Below are 23335 nucleotides of genomic sequence, written 5' to 3' on the forward strand. Positions count from 1 at the left end.
CAAACAAAGGAAAACTGGGCAGGAGGAGCATGTGCCTCTAATGGGGCTGATTAAATGAGTGGAAAGTTTGGTGGGCTTCTTGGATTCCTTGATTCTGATCAAGATTGCACACCCAAAACATCATAACATCTTCTCACTTTACAGATGTTGACTGATCTGTTGCGCATTTTGTTATCTTTGTTTCAAAAGCATTTGTAGTTTTTACTTTTATTTTGTTATACTATGTTCCTTCTTTATTAGATAACTGGGAGCCAAAGCTAGCACGATTGCACAACAGAGACATGGTCAATGCCTGGAGGGCTGTAAAGCACAGCCAAGACCCTCTTTGGATTCAAGTATGCCTTAATTGCTACAAATAACAATGTCATCTTTTCTTAAAGTTGATTATAGAGTAATCAGTAGGGAAGCTACCTTCAAACTTGTAAATATAATCACACTTTTGGACATAAATGAATATTACATAAAAAAGATTTTTAAAAATGAGGAAGATAATTTGGTTTCAGAAGCTTTCTTCTTTAAAAGCAATGTACAATCTACCATTTCATGGCTCAACCTACCCTTTTGATATTGTTGAAATAATGCCCTAAACTACAAATTCACACAAGCAAAACTCCTTTTTTCAACCATCTGCACTATTTAGCTTGACCTCTCTCAACTGACAACAACCTCTGGGATTCAATTTGTGGCCTATTCAAGCTGTGGATGTTGCTTGAGCTATAATTTAACATTGCCCATTCTTTCCTTGCTCTTTAGCAACAGGCTGCCAGATCAATGAGCAAGTGAAGTGGACCCTTTTAAAATAGAACTATTGGTCTCCACTAACACAGGAAACATCACATTCCATGCACTATTTCAGCACGTCAGTCAATACATCCTCCACCTACAGTCACACATCCTCAGCACGGACATGATGGGCTGAATGGCCTCTTTCTGTGCCATAGCTTTTCTATGGTTTATATGGTTCGATACCTATCCCTATCAGATCCATTCCCATTAAATAGTCACAAACAGGTCTTTCACAAGCAATTTTACAATGTAATACTCCTTAACCTATTGCCAGTCAGGGAATTTGCACATCAAATCCTGGTATACTAAATACGGGGAAAGTTAGATGTAACCCTCTTTACTGAAACTCTACTTTCAGGTATAAAGATAAACTTTATAAATTTAAGATTCCAGCTTCCAAGCTTCAAACAATGGATGTAGATATTGAGAATTAAGATGTCGGGATCATCTTGACTCACATGATTTTCTACCCATGGGAAAATATGTGGGACACGCTGATCAGTGCAGCGGATCTGAATTCTCAATAAATGTTTTTATCATGGAAAGCTCTGCACCTGGTGTACTAATTCATAAAACTAATTCTACCAATTGAAATGTTGAATTTTAGATTTTATTATAATTTTAAAATTCTATTTATTTATTACTGAACCTGTTTACTTGTGGTTTACTAGCTTTGTGGTTCATATGTTCAATGTAATCGAATGGCTGATTGTTTACAGATGAATGAGTGGACCCTCCTAATTATGATTACTAAGCATGCAGATGTTTTGACATTGATCAGCAATTTGTGGAAGTTCCTGATAATTTTTCTATGATTGTCCGATATCAAAGAGTGAAAGACATTAGAGTTTGGTCCAATTGGGATCAGCAATTTATTGATAATTAGTATCCTTTTTTCCTGTTATTTAACTAATGTATATACACTGTTGTTGCATCACAGGTTGATCTGGAAAGGCCAATGGTGGTCACTAAGATTGCCACCCAAGGAGCCAGTGTGTTTTTTGCGCAAAATTATATTACAGCCTTTTCCATTGAATACAGTGGGGATGGGAAAAATTGGACATTTTACAATGGAAACAGCAGAAGCAACAAACAAGTGAGTGTCTGAATAATTTATCAAACCAACAGTAGCTATACACCAACTTCTCCTCTCTCAATCTCCTGAGTGATGAACTGGGAGTAATATCAATTGCTGCAATGTGGGCCTGCCTCCTCTGTCAATATATTTTCTGCTAAACACTGAACATTCTTTTCCTTCAGTAGTAATATTTTGCACTTACAATGTACGTTATTTTACTGGCGCCTGTACACTTTCTTGCCTTCATCTGGCATGCAATCTTGTGATCCTGCCATTCACCAACAGTTGTGATGATAGAATATGGCTCAGTGGCTTGAAGTTGCCCACTTGATGAGTTAAAAACTTTAGGCATGCAATTATTGAAAGAGGGAAAAAGGTTATTTTTAAAAAAGGACAGACTGAATGAGCATAAAATACAAAAGTTTAATTACCCAAAGCCAATTTGCCTAAAAGCCGATTACATGACAATATAGGCAGGGTTCAACAAATATGGAGTAAGTTGTGCAGTCTCATGGTTGGAGTGTAAGCGTGGGGCAAAAACAGGCTAGAATATGCAATGTTCAAAATTATGAAGAAATTTGACAAAATAAATTCAGGAAGATTGTTCATCATGGTGACAGGGAACACAAGTTTAAAAGTTTAGCAAAAGAATGGAAATCCAGCTAAATTTTGCATCGCAAGGAATAATAGAGTAACAGAATAAGTTACCAAGAAAACCGGTGAAGTGGATTGTCTAAATGAGCTTGAGACCATAGGTTAGGTTTCCTTGTACATCAGCTTGGAAACTGCCAAAAGCTGACAACAGACCTAAATATGAGCCTGTGACATGTGGTCATTAGAGCAAAAGCTTGACATAATCTATAGCTTTACTCAGCATTCCATCACTAATTTGGCAGAAAGTTGTTGCTAAAATTGCAGAGATTTTTCCTAATTTCTTTGAGAAATTGTAGCATGCTGTTGGTAGTTTCAGCCTTAGCTCAGTAGATGCACTCTTGCCAAGGATACAGAAGGTTATAGGTTCAAGCCCCACTTCTGAGACTTTAAGACACCACATAGGCTGGCACTCCAGTTACAATATGAGAGATTTTTTTGGATAAGTGTTAAACTTGTTTGCCCCCTCATTTGGATGTAAAAGATCTCATGGTACATTGTGGAGAACAGCAGAGAGTTCTCCCCAGTGTCCTAGACAACATTTATCCTTCAACCGGCATCACTAAAACAGATAGTCTGTTCATTAAAAAAATATTTATCTTATTGTTGTTTAGAGGACCTTGGAGACAAATGGTCACATTTCTCTACAACAATAGCCACAGTTCAAAAGTACTACTTCAACTGTGAAATGCTTTGGGATGCCCTGAGTTTATGAAAAGCACTATACAGATCAATTTTTTCCCCTTTTATTATTGGAACTCTCTGCTGATTTCTTAAAGTTGTTGCAAAATTGTTTAGATAGTTACCATAGTAACATAGAGGCACTGTTTTTCTGTTCCTTCACTCATTAGCACTTTTTGCATTCTTTATGCTGACATTTTTCCCTTTCTGTATACAGATAGGTGCTCAACATCTTTTACCCCCTCAATTCAACCTAGCATTCTCACCACTCCCTTTTGTTCTTACCAGCACTCTTATTTATCCTCCACCCCTTTCAAGCTGGCTCTTTTATCTACCTTCAGTTCATGTTGGTATTCTCTCCCAAGAAAGAGCACAAGAAGAATCCCAAGAGAATTCTCCTATCTTCTTCAAATTGGTGCCAAGGGATCTTTTACGTACACCTGAAAGGGAAAACAAGACCTTAGTTTAATGTCTCATCCAAAAGACCTCACCTCATACAGTGCAGCACTCCCTCAGTACTGCATGCAGTGTCAACCAAGATTTGGTGTAAGACTTGAACCCACCACCTTGTGGCTAAGGTGAAAGAGCCACCACTGAATCATGCTGTAAGGTTAAATTGTAGGGAAACAGGTAGATGGGACTGATCTATGAAAAGTGTTGTTTGAGCCTATTGGTTGACTTATTATTTTTAAAACTTGTTTGGCCGAGTCTTCTGAGGAGCGGCAATCATTGTCGGATTACCGCTCTCTTCCTTGCATTTCCCATCTAAACCTCCAAACTGAGAAATGTGGAGCGTACTTATTCTGGGAGTCCTCCTTTGTAGCGCAGGAAGTCAAGCCATGCCCGCTTTTTACAGCACTACCTGCTGTATTCCGATAAGTAGAGAGTTTAAATGTCCCAAAGCCACTTTGAGAAGCTACAGGGAGAAGGTAAATATGTAAGGTAAGCGGGTGAGGGGGTAGGGTGCCAGATGGGTGGGTGAGAGTGTAGGGTTGCAGGTGGGTGGGTGTGGGGGTAAGGTGGCAGTTGAGGGGTTAGGGTGGTGGGTAGATGGGTGAGGGAGTAGAGTGGCAGATGAGTAGGTGAGGAAGTAGGGTGGCAAGGCAGTGGGCAAAGGTGTTGGTGGATTGGTGGGAGTTGGGGGTAGAGAGAGGTCGGGAGGGTAGTCAGGTGTCCAGTGAGGAGTCAGAGGTTGGAGAGGGGGGAGGTGTTAGTTGGGTCAGGGGTTGAGTACTTGGGGGTATCCAATGGGGAGTCGGGGGTCAGTAGTATAGTTACCTGGGGGTTAGATGGTTTTAATCCATCTAACTTTTCCAGGGTAACTATTCTAGTAAGTGAGTCAGAACCATCCAAAGTCTCCAACTCACTCAGCATTTCCGAAGGTTCTAGTCACAGAGGAATTACCCTTCGGAAGTCCAAACTTCCCAAGAGGGGAAGTGTTCAAGAGATGAACTCAACATGAGTAGAGGTTGATAAACACAAATGCTTTTTAAACGTGGAATGTATAAAATAGTTTGCCTTCAATTTGTTTCATTAAATATCAAAAGCTTTCCGAATTGTTATGTGCTCTTGCTCTCGATGAAAACTTGTTTGAATTCTTTTTTCTGTTTATCCATCTGAAGATTTTTGAAGGAAATTCTGATGGTACAGGAATAGATTTTAACAGCTTCAACCCTCCCATTATCGCAAGATATCTAAAGTTATATCCAGTATCCTTCAAAGTCACACCTACTCTTCGCATGGAGTTATATGGTTGTGAAGTAGACTGTAAGTATAACTGCAGGTAACATTTTATTCATTTTTCTCAGTATTCCTCTCCACTCAAGCTGGGGAATGGCTAATGTCAGGGAAATACAAACTGGTATGAAAAGAACCTAAAATCAGTAATTAAAATAAAAAGGTGTTACTCTCCCTAACGATTTTATTGACAAATGGCCCAGAATGGTACTGAACACATGCAGATTTGAAAGCTCTCGGCTGAGTTAGCTGGTCTCTCCCGGAGCAAGTGTAACAGCACTGCACTCAGAATGAGGTGCACAGTGTCTCCCCACAAGACCCAAAAATGGTCCCATCTCTCCCAGCCACTGACCACAAGCCTGTGTGGCCTCCTTCTACAATGTCATTGATATGGGCATGTGATCCAAGGCCCAATATCCAAGGTTCCTCCAACTGAACCATTTATGTGTGGAGTAAGCACACGGCACAGGGAGCACGTAAGATGGTGATAATTTCTGGTTGTAACCTCCATCATTCTATCAACTGAATATTTTACTTAATTGTGATGGCTCCCATGATTAAATATTCTGACACTCACTATCCAGGCTTGTGTATGAAAAATGACCATGTAGGCAAAGAACTAGAGGACAGCTGATACTTGTGAAACAGTGCAGATGATTAACAACTCCCTTCTGGAGAGGAATATAAAAGGAATATAATAGGATGCAAGAATATAAAAGGAAACAAATCAGAGGCCAAAATGTGCAAACCACAATATTGTGATGGATCTGGGTCTCGGAATTAAAATTTTTAATTGCGTTAACATGTATCACTTTTAATGGGAGAGTTCCAGACTTCTACAATCTTGTGTGTGAAGAAGTGTTTCCCAACATCTCTCCAAAATGACCTCACTCTGATTTTAAGGTTATCCTTGTCCTAGACTCCTCCCAAGTTTCTCTCTCTTTACCCCATCAATTCCTTTCAAAATCTTAAAACCCTTAACCTTCTCTCCTCATAATCTAACCTTTGGAGCACTGGTAACATTCTGGTAAATCTGCACTGCTCTCCTCCCAAGGCCAATATGTCATTTTTAAGGTGTGATGCCCTGAACTGTCCATAGTACTGCAGATGTGTTCTAACCAGGGATTTGTCCCAAATAGCAAAACTTCCTCTCTTTTATGTTTTAGCCCTCTAGTTATAAAAGCTAACATTCCAGTAGCCTTTGTGATGATTCTTTGTATCCAACTACTAAACTTTAGTCATCTGCATACTCAGACCTCTTTGGGCCTCATTGTTGCTAGCTTTTCACCATTTGATCTGTCCTTTTTATAATCCTTGTTTACCAATCCCTCATGGCTTCGCCCCTCCCTATTGGTGTAATCTCCTCCAGCCTTACAACCCTCCGAGATATCTGCACCCCTCCAATTCTGATCTCTTGAACATCCCTGATTTTAAATCCTCCACCAATGGCAGCCTTGCCTTCAGCTACCAAGGTCCATTCTGGAATTCCCTAAATATCTGTCTATTCTCTTTCTTCCTTTAAGACACTTCTTTAAGCCTACTTCTCATCTGCCCTAATATGTGGCTCAGTGTCAAATTTTATTTGATGATTCTCCTGTGAAGCACTTTGGGACATTTTACTATGTTAAATGCACTGTATAAATACAATTAAGCTTCTTGTTGTTTTCTAGTCTAAAATGGATGGCTTCACATATTTCTTCATTGAAATCCAGCTGCCACAATGTCGCCCATTCCTTTAAGCTAGCAATGTCTCCTCGTAATTTTACATTCCCAATTACACCATCCATAATGCCAGCAATCTTTGTATCATTCAAAAAATTCAATACATGGCAGCCTGTTGTGTTATCAACAGTTATTAAAAGAAATATAGTGAATGTGAAGCCCCAGCATAGATCCAAATGGAACACCACAGGCCAAATTTTATTTCTGTACCAATGAGTGAATTTTGAGTCAGTCAAAATTTCTACTCACTAATCATTTTCTTCTAATTCGAGTGCACACCCATTATTCCTACTTTTTAGTTTCTATCAGTTAACCAATCACATAACCAGGTCAATAATTTGCCTTCAATTTCATCAGTATCAATTTTTGCTAAGATTCTCATGAGAAATCTTATTGAATGCATTCTGGAAGTCCAAGTAAACTACATCCATAGACATTTCTCTGTCTAGTACTTCAGTTACTGCTTCAAAGAAAAATTCAATTACATTTGTTAGATATGTTCTTTCTAATCATTTAAAATATCTCTAAATGCTCAATAATGCTTCATAAAAAATTGGGGCTGGATTTTTATGAACTGTCGTGACCAGAAGAAAGAATTGGTGTTGACGTTTAACGCATCCCCCTATGGAACGGGAGCAGTGCTCTCCCATCAGATGGACAATGGCACAGAACAGCCTATAGGTTACATATCAAGAATGCTTACCAAAGCGGAAAAGGGACACTCATACATAGAAAAAGAAGGCCTGTCAATCATCTTTGGTGTCAAGAAATTTCATTAATAGGTATACAGCCACCATTTTACAATAGCCATTGGTAGGATTGTTCAGCGAGGACAACGCTATACCACCATAACCTCGACAAGAATTCAACAATGGGCTTTAATCCAGGCAGCATGTGAGTATACTTTCATCCATAGGCCTGGTAGTCAAATCGCAAACTCTGATGCGCTTAGCCGTTTGCCTTTACAAGAAAATGATGCGGATGTCCCAGTTTCACAAGAACTTGTTTAATTGTTAAATTTCTTAGATTCCTTGCCGATATGCGCTCGACAGATCAGAGACTGGATAAGTCGGGACCCAATCCTATCTCAACTATGAGAACAAGTGCTTCATAGTTGGTCACAAGAGCCTGTATCTGTTGAAATGAAACCGTACTTTAACAGAAGACATGAAATAACCAGCCAGGGTGATATCTTATTGTGGGGAGCACGAGTGATGGTACCTCCAAAAGGAATGGAGCCACTTCTAATGGAACTGCACAGCGCACATCCAGGAATATCCCAAATGAAGGCCATAGCACGCTGTTACCTATGGTGGCCTGGGATGGATGGTGAAATAGAGAGTTTAGTGATGAATTGTGTGCAATATCAGCAATTGCAAGAGTTACCTTCAACAGCTCTATTACACCCTTGGGTGTGGCCAGTAAGACCCTGGGTGTGGCTACACATTGACTATGTGGGACCTTTCATGGGAACAACGTTTCAGCTCATTGTTGATTCTGATTCAAAATGGATGGACATAAATGAGGTGAATTCACCAACATCTGCTACAATTGAGAAACTACTTCAAACTTTTACCATTCATGGACTACCAGACGTAGTCATTTCTGATAATGGCATGGCATTTACGAGTGCTGAGTTTCAATGGTTTATCAGCCTCAATGGTATCACTCACCGTACCACCCTTCCTCAAATGGAATAGCCGAAAGAGCGGTTCAAACATTCAAGGCAGGCATGAAGAAGCTAACTGGAGATTTCTTAGCAACCAAACTAGCACACTCTCTTTTTCATTACAGGACTACCCCTCACACAACAACAGGTGTTACACCTGCGGAGTTATTGATGAAATACTGTCTCAGGATGAGATTGAACATAATAATGCCAAATTAAGAGGGGAAGGTGGAAAGGAGTCAGGGAAGCCAGAAAACTAGACACAACTGGCATAGTTGTGAGAGGAAATTTACCGTGGGAGAGATGGTATAAATGAAGAACTTTGGAGAAGGACCAAAGTGGTTACTAGGTGAAATAAGTGCAGTGATTGGACCTCTGTCTTATCATGTGGAAGTGGAAGGCCTAGTCACACTGAGACACGTGGATCATCTAAGGAAGAGAGAAACGAATCACCAAGAATTGATTCCACCAGTGTTCACAACAGGGTTAGCATTTCCTGTTGAAAGTATTCAACTCAGTATAGACATGTCTGATTTTCTTGTAAGAGTTGACACAGAACTGCAGAAGGACCTCATGTTCAGGCAGCTTTGGAAAAGGAGGTTCCTGACTAAGAATCTGAAGTTGTGGAGCTGAGACACTCTACACGCCTAAGGAAATCCCCAGAAAGACTAAATTTGTAAATTACTTAGCTGTGTAAATATTTTGCTGTCTTGAGAAAATTGAACTTGTAAATATAAAGTGTATATCCGAGTAAAGGGAGAGTGATGTGGTAATTATTGTTTCATTTAATGTGTAATATACCTTTAAGAAGAATGCTTGTTAAGGAACATCACATATCTTTAATACTCAATAGGACAGTAGCGTGAGCTACCTCAGTAGTTAGTAGAGTAGAGATAGAGTTTGAAGTGAAAGCACACGTGTAGTTGCTGCTGAGTACCTTTGTAAATCGACTAGAAGTTTTCCACCTAAGAAGTGTCTGCTGATCAACTCTATCAATAATACCAACTCAACCACCACTCACAACACCCCTGATAGGGTGAAAAAGCTAGAGGATATTGGCCAAGCGGTCTTAGCAGTCAGGCCCCTGTCTCTTCCTCTGGTAAGGCCACAGCAGTTGCACCATCTAGGAGTAACAGAAAGAGAAAGAGTAAACAGTTGTAGCTGCACAAGGTAATGCACATTGGGTTTGGCTGCATCATGCTAGATTAGACAGCTTCTGTTTTATTTTTGAGCCACATAAATATTATTTGTTCCCAACACTTCCCCACGTTGGTTGTGGTCTGAAGTATGGCCTTTTTGCTTGCAATGAATAGTAAGATGAGAATTGTTGTTGAGCATTGGGGGTGTTGTGAAAGGATGCTTTGTTATATGTAGGACAGCTTTGTGTTGGGGGAATGGAGGAGGTAGTTGTGGTTGTCAGATGGATGGACTAGTGAAACTTAAGGAACCTTGCATAATGAGGGCATTCGGGCAGCTGTGTGCTCCATTGCTGGTGCTTTGCTGCTGTGCAATGTTGTGCAGAACGCAGTACACCATGACCATTCTGGAGACTAGCTGGTGTGTGCTGAATGGCACCTCCAGATCTGACCAGGCACTTGAAGTGCATTCTCAACCTGATGACGGCTTGCTCAGCGACACATGTGGTGTTCATGTGGTATTGCAACTACGCCTCATTGTTTGGATTCCACACAGGTATCATCAACCTAGGCCCAGCCATCTTCAGCTGCTTCATCAATGACCTTCCTTCAATCATAAAGTCAAATGCTTCCTTCATGTCAAGGCCAGTCACTGTCACCTTACCTCTGAGCTTCAGGCTCTTTGTCCATGTTTGGATAAAGGTTGCAATGTGGACTGGTGCCAAGTGATTCTAGCAGAATCCAAACTGAGCAGCAGTGAGTAGAATATTGGTTATCCTAAATATATGTAAATAATAACTAGTTTGAATTTACAGTCTCATGGTTCTTAAAGTACTTTCAGAAAATAAAATTATATAGCACTTTCCAAAACGTCAGGATATCCAAATGCACGTTCAAACCAAGCCAAGAATGTGTAATCAGTGCTGCAACGCAAGGAAACAAGGGAGCCAAATTGTGCAGTGAAGTCTCACAATGATTTAACAACAATCTGCTTTTGCTGGTAGTAGTTATGGGATAAAGTGTCTGCATGTTTTGTGAAGGGTGGGTCATGTTTTCAGGTTACTAAAAGATGGATTGGATAAGGAAGTGTCTATGGATGTTGTCTACATGGACTTCTAAAAGGTATTTTATAAAATTCTGCACAGGATGAGCAAAATTGAAAGCACAAAGAATTTGTGTTAAGTTTGTGACATGGACTGGTAATTGGTTGAGAGGTAGAGGCAGAGTAGGGTTAAATGGAACATTTTGATTTATGGGATGTAACAAGTAGTGTTCCCAAGTGATCTCTTCTGGGGCCTCAGTTTTTCCTTCACTCTATTATATAAGACTTGGATGAAGGAATACAGTTTTGTATCGAAGTCGGAAGATGACACAAAACTAGGAAAATAGTTAGGTACTTATTTGACCAGCGCAGAATTAATGGGCCAAAAGGCCTTTTTCTGTGCTGTAGACCTTTATGACTCTATGAGAAGTGGGGATGTTTGCTGATGATTCACAATGTTCAGCACCATTCGCAACGCCTCAGATACTGAAGCAGTCCATGTCCAATTGCAGCAAGGCCTGGACAATATCCAGGCTTGGGCTGACAAGTGCCAGTAACATTCACACTACACAAGTGCCAGGCAATGACCATCTCCAACAAGAGAGAATCTAACCACCACCCCTTGACATTCAATGGCATTACCATCACTGAATCCCCCACTATCAACATCCTAGGGGTTACCATTAACCAGAAGCTGAACTGGACTAGCCATATAAATCCTGTGGCTACAAGAGCAGGTCAGAATAGAAATCCTGTGGTGAGTAACTCACCTCCTGACTCCCCAAAACCTGTCCACCATCTACAAGGCATAAGTCAGGAATGTGATGGAATACTCTCCACTTGCCTGGATGAGTGCAGCTCCAACAACACTCAGGAAGCTTGACACCATGCAGGGCAAAGCAGCCTGCTTGATTGGCACCCCCTCCACAAACATCCACTTCCTCCACCACCGACCACCAGTAGCAGCAGTGTGTACCATCCAAGGCTCCTTAGACAGCACCTTCCAAACCCACAACTACTACCATCTAGAAAGACAAAGGCAGCAGGTAGATGGAAACACGACCACCTGGAAGTTCCCCACCAAGTCACTCACCATCCTGACTTGGAAATATATCGCCATTCATTCACTGTTGCTGGGTCAAAATCCTGGAACTCCCTAACAGCATTGTGGGTGTACCTACACCATGTGGACTGCAGCAGTTCAAGAAGGCAGCTCACTACCACCTTCTCAAGGGTAACTAGGGATGGGCAATAAATGCTGGCCTAGCCAGCAATGCCCACATCCCATGAATGAACAAAATAATGCACACTTTATATGGGTGCCCCTTATTTCCAAGCAGCCAGCTGGTAACTCTGTTTAGATGCGAAGAGATCAGCGAGTGTGGACTGCTGCAGGACATGAGCATGTTGGCAGTTGCTGATGAATCTTGTGCACACCTGCATAAATATCTTTCTATGGTTCCGCACCAGCTGTAGCATTGATGGAGTGGAGGCACTTGTGTTGATCAATACTCCTGGGTGATCTGTGGGTGCCTTAATTGCCAGATGCATATGGTCAGTGACCTATCTGAAGGTAGCCAGAGCCACAAATCTGACCAACCATTCATTCTGACTGGCATCAATAGCAGCAAAGTTGACACAATTGCTTACCCTAGCGGACAAGCCATCCATCACCCAATTGCAAACTCTCGGAAGGATCCTGAAGCAAAGCTGAGGGAAGTCATGACTTTGACAGGCACTGATAAAGTGTGGCCACCACAGCCAGTTGGCAGCGGGTCTTGCTCTAACAGGCTGCAGCTGCCTGCCACAACCTGATGCAAGACCCTGAGCCGCCTGAGACACTGGTGTTCCAGCATGACGCGGAAGCTTATCCTCTAACTATATACAGTGTGTAGGGTAAGTCCTCCTGAGCTGCACCTATTTGCTGATCCCCTCGCTAGAGCTACAGGTCTGTGAGGATTGTTGCCAGGTGCCATTGCTGTTCCTGCTAGTGCTGTTCCTGCTAGTGCTGTTCCTGCTAGTGCTGTGAATGCTGCTGGACATCTTGGTCCTCAGCTCAGGTCCAAAGTAAAGCAACATAGTGGCAGTAATATTGATCTGATTGATCAGAGCTCCAAAGTGGAGAACAGACATAATGACTTCTAAAGCTACAAAGAATAACCTCTCAGCACAAGTACTGTGAATGAAGCTTTTCACACAAGCAGGCAAGAAAGCACCTGTGAAGTTTCGTAATTATTAGCAGATTGCCCTGTTATACCTTCAACCCCCTCAATTGCCACTGTGTTCTCATCATGCCGTCACTGGTGAATTCCAGGAAGCCCGGAAAATCCGTGGACCCACAGTTAACTTGCAAAAGCCATGTCAATATTACTGTAATTGGATGATTAACATATTGACGTTAACAACCTGCCGTCCCTGAGAAGGAGTTGCTCACACACAGCCTAACGTGCTGCAGTTAACTGCAGAAATTGGCAGGTTGGAGTCAGTTTCCTGCTGTGCCTGTTTTTTCTGCAGGAGTGTGCGATACCGCACCTCAGCTCCTACAGGCAATGGTCACGATGGTGATCCCACGGGCCATCGATCTGGTTGGGCGGAAACGACTCTCGTTCCTCTGGCCTGGTATTCTGCTGCGGGGAGGCAACTTCACTGTCTCCCAGGTTAAGGAGGTGGTGGGCGGGCGCCTCCTCGTAGCAGACGTAATGTACAAGAATGCTCCACTCCAGTTAATTAACGTGTACGCCCCGTCACAAGGGGCTGAGCGGCTGGAGGTTTTTCAGCAGCTCCCACTGCTGCTGGCGACCTCCAAGCCGGTCGTTCTGGGCGGTGACTTCAACTGCATCATTGATGCGGCTGGACAATCCGGCAGGGCCGACAGCACATTGGACGCTACGTCCAGATCCCTGATGGAAACAGTAAAGGATGCCAATCTGCACAACGTCTTCAGCAACCCTGCAGACGGAGCACAGGGTAGATACACCTGGTCGCGGCCAGATGAGTCCATCTATTCCAGTTTGTGTCCCGAGCGTTTGCAGTCAGATCCACTAACGTGTTCTTCTCTAACCACTGCCTCCTACTGGTTGACTGCCACTTAGATAAAGAATAGAAGGTGGGCAGAGGGGCATGGAAGCTAAACGTGCAACTGCTGACCCCAGAGAACATTGAGGAGCTCAAGAGGGATTACAAAGGTTAGAGAACTGTGAAACCCCTCTTTGAGTCCCTGACACGCTGATGGGAAGCGATCAAGGAAAACATCAAGAGGTCTTTCATCCTCAAAGGCACCCAGAAAGCTAGAAAGGAACAGAGGGAAATGTCTCGACTCCAGAAAAACATGCAGAACCTGCTCCGGCTGCAGTCGATGGGGGTCGATGTCAAGGAGGAACTCCAAGAGGTGAAGAGCCAGCAAGCCTCACTCTTTGCCTCGGAGACCTCCAAGATCATCTTCTGTTCCAGAGTCCACTCTGTGGAGCAGGATGAGACATGCTCACGTTTCTTCTTCCAAAAGGTACACAGAGAGAGCTCTGTGATCAGCAGCCTGAAGGAAGAAGATGGCTCAGTAAAGTCATCACAGTCCGACATTTTGAGGATCAGCAAATCCTTTTATGCCGGATTGTATGACTTGAAGCCCACAGACAGCACGGCCTCCCAGTCCTTCCTGTCCTCTATCACGGAGGTCTTAGATGACAGTACACGGAAGAGCCTGGACAATCCGCTAACTCCTGACGAACTGATTAAGGCCCTTGAGTCCTTCGAGAAGAGTAAAACTCCCAGAAGCGACGGCTTGCCGGTGGAGTTGTATTCAGCTCTGTGGGACTGGATCGGCCCAGACCTGCTAGAAGTGTACGAGAGTATGCTCCTGGCCGGCAGTATGTCAGAATCCATGAGGAAAGGCATTATCACCCTCATCTACAAGCGCAAGGGCGAAAGGGAGGAAATTAGAAATTGGCGACCCATTTCACTGTTGAATGTGAACTATAAGATTCTGTCCAAGGTCATCGCCAATTGGGTCAAATCCGCTCTGGAATTGGTGAACCACCCTGACCAGATCTGCACTGTGCCGGGCAGGAAGATCTCTGACAGCCTAGCACTGCTCAGGGATACGATTGCCTATGTGCAGGATAGGGCGGGGGGTGGACACCTGCTTCATCAGCCTGGATCAGGAGAAGGCCTTTGACAGAATATTGCACACATACATGGTGGATGTGCTCTCCAAAATGGGGTTTGGGGAGGGAATTCACAATTGGATCCAACTGCTCTACACTAACGTCTGTAGCGCAGTCTCAATCAATGGGTGGGAATCAGATAGCTTTCCTATTAAATCTGGAGTCAGGCAGGGCTGTCCTCTCTCGCCTGTTCTTTTCATGTGTTGCATAGAACCCTTTGCTGAGTCCATCAGGAAGGATCCGGGCATAAGAGGAGTGATGATCCCAGACAGTGGAGGCACTCAGATCAAAGCCTCCCTGTGCATGGACGATGTCGCCGTCTTCTGCTCGGATCCGCTGTTGGTGCGCAGACTGATCCACATCTGTGACCAGTTCAAACTGGCCTCGGGAGCCAAGGTAAATCGTGGGAAGAGCGAGGCCATGTTCTTCAGGAACTGGGCTGACCGATCCTTTGTCCCCTTCACCATCAGGGCTGACGGCCTGAAGGTGCTGGGGATATGGTTCAGAGGGACCAGGGCATGTGTTGGGAATTGGAAGGAGCGAGTGTCTATGGTGAAAAGGAAACTGGGCATGTGGGAGCGACGTTCCCTCTCCATTGCGGGTAAGAGCCTGGTCATCAGGTGTGAGGCACTCTCGCTGTTGCTGTACGTGGCGCAGATCTGGCCCATTCCACACTCCTGCGTGGTGGCGATCACCCGAGCCATTTTTCACTTTATCTGGAGGTCAAAAATGGATCATGTCCGCAGGGACACAATGTACAAGCCTCTAGATAAAGGGGGATAAAACGTGCCCAACGTCACCCTCATACTGATGGCCACCTTTGTGTGTGGCTGCATCAAGCGGTGCGTAGACCCTCAGTACACAAACACCAAGTGTCACTACATGCTGAGGTTCTACCTGTCCCCAGTGTTGCGAAGGATGGGTCTGGCCACTCTGTCACAGAACGCTCCAAATAGTTGGACCGTGCTGTACCACCTGTCCCTCGTGGAAAAATTTATGCAGAGAAACACCTTTGACCACAAGTCCATTAGGCAGTGGTCGGCATGTAATGTCTTAGAAGTCCTGCGGGAAAAGGAGAGGGTCGATCCTGTAGGATGGTTCCCCGAGCAGACTGTCAAAGTCATTTGGCAGAATGCCTCATTGCCAGAACTTTCCAACAAGCACCAAGATGTAGCTTGGCTGGTGGTGAGAAAGGCCCTCCCCATCAGATCCTTCCAACACGCCAAGAGTCTCACCCTCTCTGCATGTTGCCCTCAAGGTGGCTATGGTGGGGACAAGACCATTGTTCACCTTCTTGTGGATTGTGCCTTTGCAAAGAAGGCCTGGGAGAGAGATGCAGTGGTTTCTGTCGAAGTTCATCCCGAGCAGTCCTGTGACACAGGACTCTGTGCTCTACGGGCTGTTCCCAGGGACACACACCAAGACAAACATCAACTGCAGCTGGAAGATCATCAATTCAGTGAAAGACGTTCTTTGGTCTTCCCGAAACTTGTTGGTCTTCCAGGGTGAAGAGTTATCCCCGACCGAGTGTTGCAGACTGGCACATTCCAAAGTCCAGGACTACGTGCTGAAGCACTAAAGCTTGGGGCAGCCGCCACAAAGGCGCAATGGGAAAGGGTCACTGTCTAAGACCTTTCTGCCACAGAGTACCGAGGGACTTGGAACTGTTTAGAGCCCCTCAGGCTGTACAGCTCAAAATGAATGTCTGCAAATGATTGTAATATTCATTTATTGTATTGATACACCCCGTGAGACATGTTGTAAAAGTTGAACCTGATTGTACCTTTGTGAGGATGATTTTGAAATGGTTTGGTATGTTCTTCTAGATATTTTATGAATAAAGTATATTTTTCCAAAAAAAAAATCAATTTCCCTGGTTTTAACCCTGCCCCACAAATTCCCAATCCCCTGCACTCCAGCACATTAAAATCCACCCCTACGTCTCAGTTTATAAAATCAAGGGTCCCTGCATGCTTTGTTAACAGGCTTCTCAACTTGTCTTGCTACCTTCTAAGATTTGCATACCCCCATGTACCTTTTAGTTTTTGTTGCCTTAACTCATTGTTCCTACAGAAATGCATCACTGCACACTTCCGTGCCTAACTTCATCTGCCATGCGTCCACCCATGTCCTCCTGAAGTCTACTACCTCTCTTACTGTTTAATCCATTTGTGAGTTTCATGTCATCTGCAAACTTTGAAATTATGCCCTGTTTTCCCAAATTAAGGTCGTAAATAAAAGAAAGGGCAATGATGGTAATAATGACCACTGGGGACTACCACTCTATACTTCCCTCTAGTCTGAAAAACAACCATTCACCACCACAATCTGCTTTCTATTTAATAACCAATTTTGAATCCATGCAGTCACTTAGCTAATTTATTATGTGGTACTTAATCAAGCACCTTCTCATCAAAGAACATAAGAACTAGGAGCAGGAGTAGGCAATTCAGCCCCTCAAGGCTGCCCCACCATTCAATACAATCATGGCTGATTTAATTTCAGCCTCAACTCCAATTTCCCACCCTCTCCACATAATCTTTCAACCCGTTACTAACTAAAAATCTGTCTATCTCCTCAAATTTATTCAGCGTCCCGGCATCCACTGCACTCTGAGGTAGTGAATTCCACAGATTCACGATGCTTTGAGAAAAGTAATTCCTCCTCATCTCTGATTTAAATCTACCACCCCTTAGCCTAAAACTATGGCCTCTCATTCTAGAATGCCGCACAAGGGGAAACATCCACTCCACGTCTACTTTGTCTATCCCCTTTAGTATCTTATATACCTTAAATAGATCTCCTCTCATCCTTCTAAACTCGAGCAAGTATAGGCCTAAACTGCTCAATCACTCCTCATAAGATAAGCCCCTCATCTTTGGAATCAATCTAGTGAACCACCTCTGAACTGCCTCCAATGCATCCTTCCTTGTTAGTCAAATAAGATATGCCTCCAAAAAATCAGGGTGACAGTTGTCTTTCAGCCTCAAACAATGCACACTAGTGCATGGGAGGGGAGAATATAGGGCAATAGTTTCATCTCTTTACTAACTATAAAGTAGTGTAATGTATATTTTTGATAAAATTAGTGAAAGGAAAGATTGCAGAGTTTTGGTTTTATTTATTTACACATACACACACAACTCCTTGCTGTTTTTCAGTCTGTTCACAGCCGCTGGGAATGGAGAATGGAACTATTGCAGATGATCAGATAACTGCGTCATCCTTCCTGAGTTCGTGGTGGGGTTCTTGGAAACCATCACTTGCACGTCTGGATCAGGAAGGCAGAATTAATGCATGGAAATCAAATGTATGCAGGAATAAGAGCTCAAATTGTCTAATTGCCTGATGACTAAGTGAATAATTATTATTAACATAATCTCACTGAATTAATACGTTAACTAAAAATTTGCATTTATATCGTGCCTTTCACGACCATCAGATATCTCAAAGCACTTTACAGCCAAAGAAGTAGAGTCACTGTTGTAACATAGCAAATGTGGGAGCCAATTTACACAAATCAAGCTCCAAACAACAGTGTGATAATCAAATAATATTTTTTGTGACATTGATTGAGGGATAAATATTGGCCAGGACATCAGGTATAGCTCCCCTGTTCTCCTTTGAAATGGTGCCATGGGATCTTTGCCACCCACCTGAAAGGACAGACAGTGTCTGAGTTTAGTATCCTAACAGAACAATGCAGCACTCCTTCAGTGATACACCGGAATGTCAATTTTTTCAGCAATACTCAAGCTGATTTTTATGCTCAAGTCCTGGAGTGGGACTTGAACCCGTAACCTTCTGACTCAAAGGCAGGAGTACTACCTACTGAGCCCCAGCTGATACTCACATTTTGGTAATAATTAGGGCTCAGCTTTAGAATTGTATAATATTCAGTAATAAATATTAGCATGTAATATTCAAGTTTAATGCTGAGAATCAGTAAATATTTTATGAGTCATCACTACAGTGGGTCATCTGTCTTATTGTTTATGATGAGTTGGAGATGTTTTGTATTATGGGTCCACTGAGCTCTAATAGTAACTATCCCTCAGGCTCACAGCAGAAAAAGAGATCACCAACGCTTTCTTTCCCTTCTACAGGTTTCTCCCCATGACGTGAAAATTGATGTATCTTTTGCTTGTTTCCCAGATCCAAAAAGGGCACCACATAGTCAAATTTTGCAGTGCAATGCATTTGTGAAGGTCACCACAGTATAAATCTTTTACACAACGTATCTTTCCAAGCCATCCTTGGTACTGTGACACAGTAATCAGTCTTAACCCCACTGATGCATAAAACACTGATAAGGTATTGTTTGTCAGTTCAAACATTTTCATCACTTGGATGGCACAACTTCATTTGAGTGGGATGGAAGGAAAATTGATACAGGAGAGAGTTGAACTCAAGGGCATGATATCGATAACACACAAAATTTTAGTATAAAGTATAAAACAACTACTTAAATTATAGTATTATGTAATATTAAACCATCCCTAAAAATCTTATTTTTGAATCAGGAACAACACACAGATCAGTGGCTTCAGGTTAACTTTCTGGAGAAAAAGAAGATAACTGGCATTATTACACAAGGGGCCAAGTCCCTTACCACCACAATGTTTGTGCAAACCTATGCTGTGCATTTTAGCAATGATGGAAAAATATGGCTACCATATACCAATCAGCCAGATGTGGATGAAAAGGTAGGAGCAAATTTGTTGAAGGTTGTGAGGAAAGGACAAGAATTTAATGTCTGCTTTGTCAGTGATGGTGTAGCATTAGAAGCATTTATCCACATGGAGTGCAAAAAATTATTTTTATGCAAGGGTGTATCACATATAGCACAAAATGCACTTCTGCCTTTGGTGATAAATAAGTCAAGTTCAGCTGTAACATTACTTATGATTAAATAGGCTGCACAGGCTCTCAAGTGACAATGGCTGTTTGAACACAGTGCTGGAGAGCTGCCAGTCTGTGTCTGTGAAAATATATGAGGGTGAATTAGTACCTTCAGCATTATAGTATCTAACCCACATGCATGCAGTGGTTCAAGAAGGCAGTTCACCACCACCTTTTCAACAGCAATTGGTGATTAATGCGGACTTTCCCAGCAACACTCATGTCCCATTAATGAATTAAAAATTCCATAGAAAAGGAGGATTTTTTTTGCTGAGTTATTGCCAAGGGAAAATAGCAATAAAAATAGTTCATACTGTCTTGAACACAACTAAGCAATGGGGTGAATAAATTACTTTCATCTTCCCATAATTCTCAATTTCTCAGGATTGCTATCCCATCAGATTAAATAATAAGCACTCTCTTAACCTGCTTTCTTTCCTTTTTAATTTGAAAGTGGGGGTACAGTGATCCCTAATGCAAAATTGTCAATGAGTTCTTATAAAAATAGTCTTCAGTAAAACTGCAACACAGACCAATTACAGTATGTTGGTGAATTTTTTAATCCTAGTGTATCTTCAAAAAAGAAATAAAACATTTTTTCTTATTTTATATATGACCAGAATTATTTTTGTCACATAGAAATTAATTTGTTTATTAAAAAGCCTAACCTCTTGGTTCATTATGCTTTAATATTATTTTTCCCTCTAATAAATCATAACATATTCATTTCTTCCATGGCAATCAGCATAATTTAGTTTGAAAAAACATATTCAAAGGAAAAAGTATTGTATTTAAGTTATATCAATTTACAATGAATAAACTCTATTAGTAATAATTTTCAATATTTTACCAAAGAAATAGATAACTCATTTATAGTTAAATTATTAGTAGGAATTTTGATTTGGGAAGATAAAGCAAGGCCTCGTGTACAGGGGATGTTAATCCTGCCTACTTATGTGTACAAATACTTCACTAAAACTTAATTTTTAATTTATATTATCTTTAATTCACAGATATTCATAGGAAACACCAATTATTATCAACACAAAAAAGGCCACGTCAATCCACCTATTTTTGCCAAATATATCCGGATTATTCCAAAAAGTTGGTACAATTACATTGCACTTCGACTAGAATTCATGGGATGTGATTCTGAATGAAGATATTTTCAAGGGCATTCACAGGAGAAAGTAGAACCTTTTGTAAAAAAAAAGCTTTTCTAACTAAAATGATGCCTTTTTAAGAAGGACTCAAAATACACAAAGAGAATGAAAAAAAATCTGGTGTGACAAAACATTATTTTAATTACTAGATATTTTGGTTACAACTAATTTATAAAATGTCAAAATATAATTCAGTATCAGGTTGGTTAGTTGGATCTAAATCATTTATTGCATAGTCTGTTGGTTTTGTCAGTTTTTTTCCAACAAAGTTCTGTAAAATGTATGTTACTTTAGATATCTTAAAAAACAGATATTGTTCCAACTATTGTGTGGAGTTTACCTATATTAGTGGTGAGTTAAGAGTGAAGGGAAGAGGGGACGTAGTCAGGGAAAAAAGAACGAGGCCAGAGAGAAGAAAAGGGGGACAAACAGGGGTATAAGTCAACAAATTATCTCAGCAAGGGTGGGGAATATAACGTGTTGATTACTTTTGTATTGTTTAAAAAGGACAAATAATATTAACTGAATTAAGTGAGTCTGATTATAAATGTTTGTTATGAAATAAAGAGGTTTAATAATTCATATCTGTCCTCACCTCACCGAGTATTTACCTTCAAGAAGAGTGAAGAACATGTGAAAGGCACTAAATCTAGTTATGATCAGAAGAGGACACTATTGTTACACTCCGTGCTATGCTATTGTATATTTAGCATGGGCATGATCTAAATGTAAAAATCTGACTATTAATAGAAGTGACTATCATTGCTATATCTGACAGAATCTAAGGCAAGACTCTGAGCCTGTAATAATAACATGACTGTCCTCTAAAGTAACAGGGCCCAAAGCTGTGGCAAGATCCAATCATGCCTGTGGCCTCATATATCCCTGTTGTTACTAACTGCTCCCTATTTCTACGATTTCAACCTACTTTCAACCCATTCAACTATTTTCCCAAATGCAATAAAATCTGTTTTTTCCTAATTGCCTTTGTTTAAACTTTATCAAAACCTAGAAATTCAATTCCATAAAATCCAGAGAAGTTCCAGAGAGCTTATTGAGGAAATTACTGATCAAGTTAGTGAAACATTAACAATGCTCCTGAAACCATGCTATGCATCTTCAATGCAACTGGAGATATATTGCTCTCTCAATGATCATTCCTAGCACCTTGTATAAAATCTTCTTGCATTGTCCCTGTATAAGTTAAGTTTTGAGGGGCCAGTTTCTTTCCTTAAAACAATATTCAGTAACATCTTGGGAACGAGGTGAGAAACAAACTGCAAATAAAGTTATCAATGAAGTGTCTCATAATACAGAATCAGACTTCTTCCTCAATCTGCAACACCTCTGCTTGTCTAAATCTCAGGAAATATTTGTGAAAATGAAAAATATGAAAGGTGTCTCACAATTAGTCTGTCAATGGAGAAATCACACTGACATCAATAACGAATGCTGATATGATTCAATGAAATCCCTTTGAAATGTATCGTGCCAACAACTCCTCTGTTTTTCAACAGCTGCAAAGGTTTTTAGTTAACGATTACAACAGTGACCACATGTCAAAAGTACTTAATTGGTTGTAAATCTTCAGGGAATCCTGAGGCTGTGAAAATTTCTATATAACTGCAAGCCTTTTTTCTTATATTAGTCAAGAATTGGAATGCATTGTGAAGATATGTGGCTCATATACACTACATTTCTTTTTATTATTCCAATAGGGGGACAGGTCGGGCAAACAAATCCAGAGCTCCCTCAATGATGAAAGAGGTGCAATGTAAAATGAAGTGGAAAGTATGGCCGTTGTCAGGTGGATAATATAGTTGAAAATCTGGCTCTATATAGAAGACTCAGAGGGGAAATGAAAAAAAAAAGAGAAGCAAAGAGAGGGTATGAGACTAGTAGCTCACATTAAAGGTGGGGCACATTTCAGAGAAGCTGAAGTTGCAAGAAGATGTGATAGAGCTGTTCAAAATCATGTGAGGACTGGACAGAGTAGATAGGGAGAAACTGTTCCCACCGGTGGAAGGATTCAAAACCAGAGGATGCTGATTTAAGGTGATTAGCAAAAGAAGCAACACAGTATGAGAAAAAACTTTTTTTGTAAGTTAGGATCTGGTGGCTTTCAAAAGATTCACTTGTGGCTTTCAAAAGATAATTGGATCAGTATTTGAAGAGAAAAAAATTGCAGGACCTTGGGGGAAAGGCAGTGGAGAGACATTAGGTGAGTTGCTCTTGCAGAGATGGCACAGACATGACAGGTCAAATGGCCTCCTTGTGAGCTGTAACCATCATATGATTCCATGATTTTAAACATCCTTTTCCACATGTAATTATAATGTGATGTAAAAATGTAAGTTTATTTATCTAAAGCTCAGGAAATAGTTGTGAAAATGAAAACAAGGAAGGTATAAGACCATAAGACATAGGAGCAGAAATTAGGCCATCGGGTCTGCTCCGCCATTCAATCATGGCTGATAAGTTTCTCAACCTCATGCTCCTGCCTTCTCCCCGTAACCTTTGATCCCCTTAGCAGTCAAGAACCTATCTATCTCGTTCTTAAATAAACTCAATGACCTGGCCTCCACAGCCTTCTGTGGCAATGAATTCC

At 41.5% G+C, this 23335-nt stretch overlaps 1 protein-coding gene across 1 annotated transcript in view; it reads left to right on the plus strand.

Annotated features, from left to right (window-relative positions):
• f5 (coagulation factor V) overlaps window positions 1–20724 on the plus strand; it is a 110939-nt gene extending 90215 nt beyond the window's left edge. Inside the window, exons 20-25 of the mRNA XM_041210901.1 lie at window positions 241–335; window positions 1727–1882; window positions 4819–4963; window positions 17824–17972; window positions 19186–19368; window positions 20578–20724. Coding sequence (XP_041066835.1) covers window positions 241–335; window positions 1727–1882; window positions 4819–4963; window positions 17824–17972; window positions 19186–19368; window positions 20578–20724 — 875 coding nt within the window. The remainder of the gene's footprint in view (window positions 1–240; window positions 336–1726; window positions 1883–4818; window positions 4964–17823; window positions 17973–19185; window positions 19369–20577) is intronic.
• Window positions 20725–23335: the final 2611 nt, after the last annotated feature.

Source organism: Carcharodon carcharias, chromosome 18 (assembly GCF_017639515.1).
Source record: "Carcharodon carcharias isolate sCarCar2 chromosome 18, sCarCar2.pri, whole genome shotgun sequence".
Classification (NCBI taxonomy): Eukaryota; Metazoa; Chordata; class Chondrichthyes; order Lamniformes; family Lamnidae; genus Carcharodon; species Carcharodon carcharias.